Source organism: Eptesicus fuscus, chromosome 6 (genome assembly GCF_027574615.1).
Source record: "Eptesicus fuscus isolate TK198812 chromosome 6, DD_ASM_mEF_20220401, whole genome shotgun sequence".
Classification (NCBI taxonomy): Eukaryota; Metazoa; Chordata; class Mammalia; order Chiroptera; family Vespertilionidae; genus Eptesicus; species Eptesicus fuscus.
The window spans coordinates 87,996,349-88,009,071 of record NC_072478.1 but is presented as its reverse complement, the minus strand read 5'-3'; the positions used below and the strand labels follow the sequence as shown (position 1 = coordinate 88,009,071).

The window sequence follows — 12,723 nt, the reverse complement described above, 5'->3', positions numbered from 1 at the left end:
GGGGAAAAATAAGTTGTCAGTAAATCCACATGTAACATCTTCACATCTATACAATTAAAAAACCTTGCCTAAGTTCTGTGTGGTCAGAAGAGGACTTCCTTCACATGGTGCTTGCTGAACATTCTGCAAGGACCAAACGACCTTCTCCCACAGGTTGGCCTGTCATCCACCCAACTCCTGGTCCTAGTTGTTTCTAGAATGGTGAATAGGAAGCTGCATTCTGGGTCTGGTCTGTGAAAACGTCCTTCTCATCACCTGTTTTGCTTTTTTCAGGCATCTGTTCGTTTAAAAGAGAGCAGAAAAGGATGAAGTCCCAAGTGAGTTGCTTTTATTTTTAAAATGTCCTCCTTGGTTTTCCATATATTCCAATTTAAAAGTTAAAAAGAGCTAAAATTTGGATTAGGGCAAAGGTAGACAAACTAAAGATCAAAACCTAAAAGAGTTGCTAGGTAATATGTAGAAAACCTAGCCTGAAACCATTTAAATGAATTGATGTACCGGTTTTTCAGATCTTCCTTGCAGAGGTCATCCATTACATGATTTGCAGCTCTCTAAAGAGGACTATCTCAAGAACAGTTAGGCATGGTTCTTTCCTAGGAGGAATGAGGGAGAAAAATGGGGTAAGCCAAGTGGAAATCAACATTGACATATAGACCTGAGTGCAAGGAACTGTTAACAGCAGAGAGGGGGAAGCAACTAGCTTTATAAGGAAGTTGGAAATAGGATTAAAAGATTATTGAACTTTGGATCATGAAGGAAGGTAGGGTGAGGATGGAAAACAGCATTTGCAAAAGTAAAAAGAGCAGAGTGGTTTTAGGAAGGCTGAGAATTTGAGGAAAACCAAAGTGGAGGCTGTTTCATGGAAAGTTTGACTACAGATGGTATTGAAGTCATAAATATAAAAGATCATGTTTTTTTTTTTAAATATATTTTATTGATTTTTTTAATTGATTTTTTTTACAGAGAGGAAGGGAGAGAGATAGAGAGCCAGAAACACTGATGAGAGAGAAACATCGATCAGCCGCCTCCCGCACACCCCATCCTGGGGATGTGCCCGCAACCAAGGTACATGCCCTTGACTGGAATTGAACCTGGAACCCTTCAGTCCGCAGGCCAACGCTCTATCCACTGAGCCAAACCGGTTAGGGCAAAAGATCATGTTTACAATAGCAAGGAGGCAGTGGTCAAGAACCCAAACTACCAAATCAGAACACGTACTTTTAAATCTCAGTTAATCAATCATATATTCAATAACCTCTGGCAAGTGCTAGTTAAACTGTAATCCTCAGTTTTCTCAAACAGAAAATGGGAAAATTAATAGAGTTGTTATGAGGGTAAACTAAATGCTTGGCAGCTTGATGGTCTAAATATGGGACGTGTGGTGGGACGAGAGAAACTATAAGATTGAGAGGAGGCTATTTGCATGTTCCAGCAGGATGGGTCCAAAGGAGGCTTTTTAAGCAGGAGAATGTTGATATTTGAAACAATATTTAATTTGTTTTTATTCTGAAAGCAGTGTTTTATAATAATGGAATATTTAGGAAAGACTGACAAATAGTTTAAAATAATACAGATCATTCAGATTCTGTTAGATGACAACTGTTGTGAACATAATGCTGACATCATTAAAATAGTTAATTCTCCCTCCAGAAACATCTTTTGGCTCTACACTTACCCAGGTCCTTTATTTTAATGCCATGTCAATAATTTCTTGGTGGGGTATTCTTCCCCCTCCCCCATGAATATTTCCTGCACATTTTTAAGTTTGTTCTGTGATATTGCTATTTCAATTGATATATTTCATTATATTACTGGCTATTGAGTATATGTAGTAGAACTGTTAGATTTCAGAGAAGCTAAGATTATATTTCTATAAAATGAGGGGATTAGATTATGATCTAATTCAAGAACTCTGACATTCTGTGATTTCTAAGTATTATGCTTAGAAAGGCCTTTTCTCCTCTATAATTATTAATAAAAATTCTCTAATGTTTTGTTCTGTTACTTTTATGGCCTTTGGTATTTTTTATAATTTAAATTTTGGCTCCATTTGGAATGTATTTTTTCTATTTTCTAAGACATAAGATATGGTGTATTAGTTTGCTAGGACTGCCATAACAAAGTACCACAAACTGGGTAGATTAAACAACAGAAATTTATTATCTCACAGTTCTGGAGGCTAGAAGTCAAAACTCAAGATATCAGTAGGATTGGTTCCTTGGAAGGGCTGTGAGGGAAGGATCTGTTTCAGGGCTCTCTCCTTGGATTATAGATAGCCATCTTCTCCTCATGTATCTTCATATCATCATCTTCTCTCTATGCCTACCTGTCCCTCTGTTCAACTTTCTCCTATTGATATGGACATCAGTCATATTGGATTAGAATCCACCCTAATGGCCTCATGTAACCGACTACATCTGCAATGACCTATTTGCAAATGAGGAAACATTCTGAGGCACTGGGAGTTCGGATTTCCACATATAAGTTTTCAGGGGGATACAATTTAACCTGGATTCAGCATTATTCTTTACCTGTTGACTACCTGTTACTACTATTGATTGAATAATCCACTTTCCTCCCAGTTATTTGAATGCTGCCCTTATCATGTATCAAATTATCATTTGTATTAGGTAGACATTTTATTATTTGCCTCTTCTGTTTTCCAGATCTATCTGGCTCTTCCAGCTAATGACAATATATTACTAGTACATTGTTTATCCCAGATAACATGATATAAAACCAAGTGTAGATATAGTATTGCATGCTCTAGTAGAAAAAAGAATGATCACTTCAGATTGAACAGGAATATACTGTTACAGGGATTAGTATCATTCAAGGATGTGGCTGTGGATTTCACTCAGGAGGAGTGGCAGCAACTGGACCCTGCTCAGAGGACCCTGTATAGGGATGTGATGCTGGAGAACTACAGCCATCTGGTCTCAATGGGTAAGGATGCCTTTCTGCATAACTCAGACTTGTACAATCAAATACCTTTCCTTATCAGTTGCTGTGGTTAGGTGGTTCCTGACATATAATAACCTTTATGATCATCATACCTTCCCAAACGGAGGTCATTACTCTGCTGAGGGCTATCTGGACTGCTTCGTTGTACACTTGAACTGTACCCTCTCTTCTTCCTTCAATGTGGTATATCCCATTTCCTCTGTGTTTTCCATTGAATAGGGCATCCAGTTTCCAAACCAGATGTAATCTCCAAGTTGGAACAAGGAGAAGATCCATGGATCATTAAGAGAGACATATCAAATTGGATTTATCCAGGTAAAAATCTGGCAGATGGGAAACAAGAGAAGTGAAATGTCAGTTTGTTTGTTTATTTTATTTAACAGATTGGTGCCCAAGGCTTATGTTTCTATCCTTATTGAAATCTCTTATTCTTTGCTGCTGTGCTGAGAATTTAGTAGGCATTCAACTAATAATCAATTAAATAATTGTAAGTATTTACAGGGGGAGCTATTTTTTACTGATCCCCACTCTTTCATATATATAAATGCCTTTTATGAAAAGTCTTAATAGGCCATAGAAGATACATGGGTTATACTTTAGAAGTTAAGACTTCCAGGTGCATGGCTATACAAAATTAAATATCGAATATACGTAGTTTCCAATTTTAAAAGTTCAGAGAAAATTAGAGTTTAAAGAGATGCAACAGCCCTAACCAGTTTGGCTCAGTGGATAGAGCATCGGCCTATGGACTCAAGGGACCCCAGGTTCGATTCCGGTCAAGGGCATGCACCTTCATTGCGAGCACATACCCAGTAGGGAGTGTGTAGGAGGCAGCTGATCGATGTTTCTAACTCTTTATCCTTCTCCCTTCCTCTCTGTAAAAAGTCAATAAAAAATATATATTAAAAAAAAGAGAGAGATGCAACAGAATTTGAGAAGGTATTTTTCGAGTATGCAGCAGTAGCTGCTTTGAAAGATATCAAGTATTGATGATGCCAAAGGAGGAAGATGAAGTCAAACTGCTGTAGTGTGGTGGTGCTGTAGTGTGGTGGTGTAGTGTGGGGGGAGTATATGAGTTAGGGAAATATGGCTCTTCTGGGTGAACTTTGCCAGTTTTATTTGATGCATATAGAAGATAAATGTACCTAATATGGGAAATATATTTATGAGGAATAGTGGAATTCAAGTTTGGATTCTTGGTGTGAATCTGATATTGAGTCCATAAGATGATCTTGAATTATTCTGTTGTTTATATTATTTGTTAATTAGGAATGTAGACAGAGGAGAAGTAAAGTATTTTGAGTACCAGAGAGTACTTGTTTCTTTAGATAGTGGTGGCAGGACAATAGTAGTCATATATATATATATATATGGCAAATGGTTTATGAAATCAATGACCTAAAAAGGTGAAAGGTGTTTTCATTAAGAAAGCAGTGTAAATGGGAAGATGCTAGTATAGTAATCCAAGATTAAAGTGATAATAACACGAACACTTTTCTATCTCCTTCAAGTCTAGCTTTGCCATGAATATTTCTCTTTGAGATCTTTGTATGTCCATTCACCTGGTCATACTATATGCTGTACTATCTTACAAAATGGCCTGTCTCCATCCATGTTTTCTGAGTTCATCTACATTAGATCAGTTATTTGTTTCACACCTCTGTGTTCTGTTAACTATTCTTTATGATTGTTTTATTTATCTTTCTTTTCTTTAGACAGGAAGAGTAACCTTGAAAACCCCCAATCATGTATTTTTGGGTCCTTTTCCTTTCATAATAAGACACTGAAAGGAGTCACAAAGGATGGTTCATTGTACTCCATTTTAAAAGTAAGTCAAGTTGATGGCCAGCTGCAGAGATGTCCAGAAAATCAAGACAGACTTTTCAGTCAAGTAGCAGTTATCAATAACAACAGAGTGACTGTGGAGGCAGGCTATAAATATAAGGTATTGGGGAAAATGTTTCGAGACTTCATAGAGCCAGATACTTCAAGACAAAGACCCCATAACTATGATGAATTTAAAAAGGACTTGAAATTTAATATTGACCTACCTAGTTGTAATGAGATTGGTTCAAGAAAAAATCCTGATGAGAGATTTGGATGTGAAAAATCATCTAGCCACAATGTGTCCAATTCTAATCTTGAGAAAATTCAAAATGGAGTAATACCCTGTGATGGTAAAAGCATTTTAACTAAACAATCCCTTATTCATTATAAGAATGTTGAAACTAAAGAGAAAACTTGTGTATGTATTACATGTGGAAAAGGCTTTGCTAAGAAGTTACAGCTTATTGTACATCAACGAATTCATACTGGAAAGAAACCATATGATTGTGGTGCATGTGGGAAAGGGTTCAGTGAGAAGTTTCATCTCATTGTACATCAGAGAACTCATACAGGGGAGAAACCTTATGAATGTTCTGAATGTGGAAAAGCCTTCTCTCAAAAATCATCTCTCATTATACATCAGAGAGTTCATACTGGGGAAAAACCATATGAATGTAGTGACTGTGGGAAAGCCTTCTCCCAGAAATCACCCCTCATTATACATCAGAGAATCCACACTGGAGAGAAACCTTATGCATGTAGAGAGTGTGGTAAGGCCTTCTCCCAGAAGTCACAACTGATTATACATCATAGAACTCATACTGGAGAGAAGCCATATGAGTGTACTGAATGTGGGAAGGCCTTCTGTGAGAAGTCCCACCTCATTATACATAAAAGAATTCACACTGGAGAGAAACCCTACAAATGTGCTCAATGTGCAGAAGCCTTCAGCAGGAAGACAGAACTCATCACACACCAGTTAATTCATACTGGGGAGAAACCTTATGAATGTACTGAATGTAGGAAGACCTTCTCTCGGAAGTCACAGCTCATCATACATCAGAGAACACATACTGGAGAGAAACCCTATAAATGCAATGAATGTGGAAAGGCCTTCTGTCAGAAATCACATCTCATTGGACATCAGAGAGTTCACACAGGAGAAAAACCTTATATATGTACTGAATGTGGGAAAGCCTTCTCTCAGAAGTCCCACCTCCCAGGACATCAGCGAATTCATACAGGAGAGAAACCTTACATGTGTGCTGAATGTGGAAAGGCCTTTTCTCAAAAGTCGGACCTTGTTTTACATCAGAGAATTCATACTGGGGAAAGGCCCTATCAGTGCGCTACATGTGGAAAAGCCTTCATACAGAAGTCACAACTCACTGTGCACCAGAGAATTCATAACAGTGGCAAAACCATAATGAAGTGAACACAGAAAAGCCTTCAGTATTAGCTCAAGCCTTAATAAATACTAGAAACCTGAGTAATTTGATAAATTTGTGGAAGACATCATTATACATAAAATTTTACAAGATAATTCACATCTATAGTGTGATGATATGTAATTCAGCAAAGATGGTGCAAAACTTAATCTACATGGCATATATAGCTTTGAACTGAATGGTCAATAGAACAAATTATGTATACAGAATGATGTCAAGTTACATATTCCTTACTACACAATATAATAATAACCAGACATTGTGAAATTGCGAATATTAGCTAATCATAGTTTTGGCCATACAGCCAGACCCTATAGAGGACATGGAGAAAGCTTGAATAAAAAAAGTCAATTCCTAGAAATTGCATTATAAGGAATATAGCATGACCCCTAATGATACATGTAAAATTCTTGTGCAATGATGGAAAGAGATAGTTAATCAAATGCAATAAAGGTGATGTTTATGTGTTTTCCCATCTCAAGCATATACTAGTAGGTTGACCTGTATCACTGGAAGTATCCTGAACCTTGAAGTGGATGCTTCTTGACCAGGTATCCCCTTTATTTCCTTCACTGGAATTTGGAATGGTGGAAAGACTTTGGTACAGAACCAGATGGTCTTGGGTTTAAATCCTGGCTCAACTATTCAAAGATTGTGTGACTTCAGGCAAGCCTGCTTTGCCCATCTGAATATTTTTTTCTTATTGGTAAATAAAAGTGTAATACCGAGCACATTTTTATTTAATATTAGTCCTTTTTAATACTCTCTCTCCTGCTATAACAGGGTGCTAACGTCTAAAAGACACATGTGTATTTGCACTTCCGACACTCTTGCTTTTGATATCTCATTCCTATGACTGGCTCATTTACTGCCTTTGGTCTTGGTGGCCTTGATTATTGGTATGTTAAAGTGACATTTTATCTTTTATTATGTTTTACATACACTTGTATAAACTGTGGTGACTGCACATAAAGACCCTGCCTAATGTCTCTTCAGTTCCTTTCTGACCCCTGCCCTGCAGCCTCAGCTGTTCTCCCTGAGAGCCAAGGGTACTTACAGAGGAAACTGTTGGGGTGAGAAATCATGCCTGCCATAGCTGGGGAATTTGGTATCTCTAGGTTATTTCCTGCCCTCCTTTCTGTGGTTTTACCTGTTTGTTCATGAGCAGCTTTAGAGGAGGACCTGTGCTGGGGGTGCCCTGTAGGAAAGCATGCCTGGAAAGGATGAAGGTGACTTTATGAATAAACAGTTGACCCATGTTCACCTAGTTCCCACTTGATTCCTACACATTTCCTGCTCACTTGATCCCTTTCTTGCATGGCTGAATTGTCTATTGTGAAAAGACAGGGCCCCTGTGGGTGACAACCTCTGCAGAGGAGAGGGCACACCTGACAGAGATGTGGGAAGATGTGTGGGCCAATTCATCTCTCATTATGAGCAGTGAGGGGACTGCTCCCCAGAGGGAGAGCACAGGCTGGGTCATTTGTCTTGAGGCTTTATCTCTATCTTGCAGGTGGGAATCTTAGGGGAGGTCTCAGGGGACGGTTTCAACAGAATCATGGTCTTTACTGATTGGTCTGTGTCAGGGCAGGAGCTCGTCAGTCTTGCAGCTGATCCTGGTGTCACCCACATGGTTTTGCTGCTTTTCTGGGTCTGGAGCTGAAATGCAGTTGAGGTCTAGATGTCATTTCTAGGGAGGTGACCTCTGTATCTGTGTAAATTACTCTGCCAGTTTGTTTAGCTATCTGTTTCAGTTTCCCTATTTCACTTGTCTTAGTTTACTGGCCTGTCACATTATGAGCATTAGCTATGACAGTAAAGTGCCAGTTTCACCTACTTCTGCCAGTTTCACAACACCTGGCACAGAGTAGGTAAGCAGCAAGATGAAGCTTTTCTTCCCACAGGAGACATCAGTTCATTACACAGTAGACTTGACCTCGTGCCCTATGGAGATCATAATCCAGAGAGGAAAACAGGCAGATTCTTTTAATATTACTTAGCAGCTTTCTTGTGGTGCTTACCAGTCTACCTTGCATGATCCATGATTTAGCATTTGTGACCCTCATGAGCCTGAGCCAATGAGGAAAAGAACTACTATAGTTCACCAGTGAACATCCTCATACACCTTTATACACTTTTGTTCATATATCTGCAGAATACATTTCTAGAGGTGAGACTACTGGCCAAGGGGTATGTACATTTAACATTTTGGTAGCTACTAACAAATTGTTCATGTGTGCACAACCATGTTGAACTACCCCTGACATATAAAACCAGTGCATGGCCGTCATGGGGAGACAGACCATGGTTAAAAATAAAGTGCTTCCTCATAGTTAAAAATAACCCACATCAGATCAGGTTGCCTGGGTTGGAGTAATACGTTTTCAAGAATAGAGTTAGTGGTCTGGATTCTGTAGAGGGCATTACAACATTGGGCATGAGATTAGAGAAGCTGACATCTAAGGAATCTCTGAAATTTGGCCTTGGGAAAACCTCTCCAATGTGGCTCATTTGGCCTTGGGCCCTTCCAAATGTGATGTTGTTTCCAGGTGAGTCTCAGAGAGCACCAGAGACTTTGCAGGACCAGCCTTTGACTCCTTTCCCAAAGCACTCCGGCCGCGTCGTCTAGAGTTTCTGCTAAATCTTAACCTCTGGGCTCTGCTTGCCTTTTACCTCAAAGACAGGTATGTACATTGTGCCCTCAGTGAAATGGCCCAAGTACTGTTGTAAGGTCCACTGGTGATCTCAGGAGGTAAACAAGGTTTTTACAATAAACAAAAAGATCTTCTCTTGCATCTGAAGGGAGACACAGGTGAAGATAAAAAGAGCAGCTAGTGGCAAAGCTTGACATCAGATGGAGGTGGCCAAATGCAGATGTTTTGGCTATGATTTTGAGGCTCTATGGAGGAGACCTTTTAAGGGCATTACAACATTGGGTGTGAGAATGCAGGAGCTGGCATCCAGGGAGCTCTGAAATTCACCCGCAGGAAACACTTTGGAGGCACTAGGAGCCTGGGCTGGTGATAGAGCTGGAAAGTCCTCAGCGCAGAAGTAGGTAAAACCAGGAGATGGATGAGTTCACCAGGAACAGGGGAGAAGAAACAACTCAGGAAGGACACAGAGAAGGAACAGCCAAGGAAATAAGGAAACCAGGAGAGTGGGTTGTCATTGGTGCCAAGAAGGCGTTTCTAGTAGGAAGAAGTGATCAGCAAGATCAAACACAGCAAGAAAGTTCTGATTGTACAAAAGCCAGAAAAACGGCTCCATTCGAGCAATGCCAAAGTCGCTGTGACCCTGGGCTGATATCACACAGCAGCAGCCGGATGTCAGCCTCATTTATTTAAATAGCTCGCATGCAAACGTTCTTCTCTCGGGTGCTCAGCCATAGAGATTCTCATGTCTCCCCATTTCCCCATCAAAGTTTAAACCATTTTTTATGGAGGCCTGACTGATTCTGAAATTATGGAAACACAGTGGATGTCTTCCTATAGTCTTCACCCAGGGCCTTTTCTATCTGCTACTCACCTCGGAGTCATCTCAGGCCAGTGAAGGGGTAGGTCCTGGCATCCACAAGTGAAAATGGATTCTCTCACGGTGGGGTTTACCTCCCAGGGTTTAGGACAATCTTTCTCTTTTCATCTCTAGGTAAGGGCAATGCCCATCTCAGTATCATGAAGTAATGCTTGTTGTAACTGGGATGGTGCCCCTGCCATTCATCGCCCCTTTGCTCAACTTTGGTGCTGGTGTGATGTTTGTATACAAGCCAATAAGTATGTGTTGTGTGCAAAGATTTGTATGGCTGTATCTTGGAACACAGCTGTGTACAGGGAGCGGGGGATGTTGTATTGCACAAAAGACCCCAGTCAAGTGGGATGACTAGGCTCTAGAACGCAGAGGGCAAGTGAGGTCTAAAGAGGACCTTTCTTTTCTGATACAGGAGGAAAGGGTGGTGTCTTAATCCATTCAGGCTGCTACAACAAATTACATAGACTGGGTGGCTTATTAGAAACATAAATTTATATCTCACAGTTCTGGAAGCTAAAAGACCAAGCACAGGATGCCACCATGGTCCCGTCCTGGAGAGAACCCTTTTCTATAAGGGACTAATCCCATTCACGAGGGCTCCACCCTCATGACCTAATCACAATCCAAGGCCCCATCTCCTGCTGCAGCCCGGTCCCCTGTCTGCCGGCAGCCTCGTTCCGCTGTCCTCTCCCACAAGCTGATGGTGCCTGCCCCACTTGCACCCACTGACGGCATGGAGCGGTTGGGGCCAGCACCATTAGCGGGTGCAAGCGGCAGCTGCTAGCCCCTATTGCCCCTCAGGAGCAGAGGGAGTTGGAGAAGCCCTCAGGGGTGATGGGGCTGGCAGTCACCCCTGGCACCCACTGATGGCACCGAGCGATCGGGACCGGCGCCAGGCGCCAGCAGCAGGTGTGAGCAGTGGGTGCGATCAGGGCAGCACCGGCAATAGGTGCAAGCATCAGGTGGAACTGCAGTGCAGGGGAGCAAAGAATTTTCAGTAACCATCAGAGGCTCACCCACAGAGGCCTACGCCCACCCTGTTCCACACGCGCCCCCTGGTGGTCAGTGCACACCATAGCGACCAGTTGTTCAGTTGTTTGGTTGTTCCACTGTTCAGTCTATTTGCATATTTGGGTTTTATATATAGATACTTTGTCGGTGTATCTGCAGAATAGATTGCTAGAAGTGTTGGCCAAAGTGTATACATATTTTAAATTTTGATAGCTACTAACAAATTGTGCACATGCACACAGTGTGCTGCATGGCCTCTGATGTAGACAAAAATCAATGCATGATGGTCACAGGGAGAGAGGTTATGGCTCAGATAAAGGGAGGACTTTCTATTAGTTAAAAATGTCCCACAACAGACCAGACTGCCTGTATTGGGATTGTAAGTGTTCAAGAATAGATTGGATGGTCAGTATGCTTTTAAGGGCATTACAACATTGGGTGTGAGAATGCAGGAGCTGGCATCCAGGGAGCTCTGAAATTCACCCGCAGGAAACACTTTGGAGGCACTAGGAGCCTTCTCCTCATGACAAGGCCTCCAAAATGGTGGCTCATTGATCCCTGAACCCCTCCCAGTGCAATTCATTTTCAAGTGAGCCTCAGAGCACTACCTGCTTTGCAGAGGCCAAAGCACCCTGGCCCCATTCAGAGCCCACATCCTGGGCATGTGCCCTGATGGGGAATTGAATCCTAACCTCCTGGTTCATAGGTCAATGCTCATCCACAGGGCCACACCAGCCGGGCACTGCATTTTTTTTCTAGCTTCTCTTCCACCTTTGTCTCACTCTCCCAGTTTCCTCACTTGGATTTCCTGGGATCGTCTTCCAAATAAACACTTGCACCCACGTCCTCCCCAAATGCACGTTCTGCCTCATTGAGCTTGTCGTGTGCTTTTTCTCCTCTGTGTCTTATAATGTGGTGGTTGTCAGCAGTTTATCTTTACACATTAATCAATCTCGAGTTATGGAAATAAACAATATGGTTGTAATATACCATTAAATAGATAGATGGAGAGAGAGGGGGGAGAGAGAAATGGATTCAGCTTTCTAACACGGTATCCTATAACTTTCATTCCTTATAAACTCCTTATCAGGTTTGGGCATCAAAGTTGTGCTGCCCTTATAAAATGAGGAGAGGAGTCTATCCTCTTTTTCTATTTCCTGGAGAGACAATTGGAAAATGCATATCCAACGCTTTAAATTAAACTATAATCTTGGACCCTTTCTTAGGAAATTATTGCCAAGAAATTATCAGACAACTGAATGGGGATGAGGATGCAAACATTTGTTCTTTATCAAAATAAAAAGTAGAAGCAAAGTAGGTCTTTTCAGGAGGGGATGCTACAAAGAAAATGCACTGGAGGAAGAAAATGTCAAAAAGTTAAGAAACTAATGCGTTTTCTCCCAATAATCACAAACCAACGACTAAAAAAGAATAACTGTGATGATCACCAGATGGCGGTGTGGCTCTTTTTTCCAAATGGAGCACTTCACCATTAGTTCCAGAAGTTTACAGCTTAGTAAATCAAGGTTTGTATTATGAGAGTCCTGAAATCAAAACTGAGAGCTGTAAGGGACTCAGAACTTACCGAGTCCCACTCCGCACACCCTTCCCACGCCCGCCTGGCAGGAATCTCCGTCCCAGACAGCCCCCGTCAGGCACTGTGGTTAAGCCCAGCACAGGAGAATGCCATGGCGGTGTTAGGGAGCTGTGTACTAAATGTTCTCTAAATGAGATGTTCCAGCAGCCCTAGTCAGCCCTGCTCTCTTGTGCCACATAGAGCTTGTCTGCTCTCCCCTCCAGAACTTTTTACTTTTTTTTTTTGTAGTGGCATAAAAATTTTAAATTCAAAATAGACACTCATGAATAGGTTTTAAAAAAATAAACTTCAACAATTTTGTGGGCATTTAACAACAGAGTAAACCAACAATCACAGACCAGTTTCACAATT

At 41.2% G+C, this 12,723-nt stretch overlaps 1 protein-coding gene across 1 annotated transcript; it reads left to right on the top strand.

Moving 5' to 3' along the window:
- Window positions 1-750: 750 nt before the first annotated feature.
- ZNF300 (zinc finger protein 300) lies at window positions 751-6,923 on the top strand. Its single transcript, XM_054716749.1, has 3 exons — window positions 751-760; window positions 5,232-5,650; window positions 5,819-6,923. Exons 1-3 carry the CDS (start codon window positions 751-753, stop codon window positions 6,224-6,226), a joined length of 837 nt encoding a protein of 278 aa, XP_054572724.1. The 3' UTR covers window positions 6,227-6,923.
- The last annotated feature ends 5,800 nt before the right edge of the window (window positions 6,924-12,723 follow it).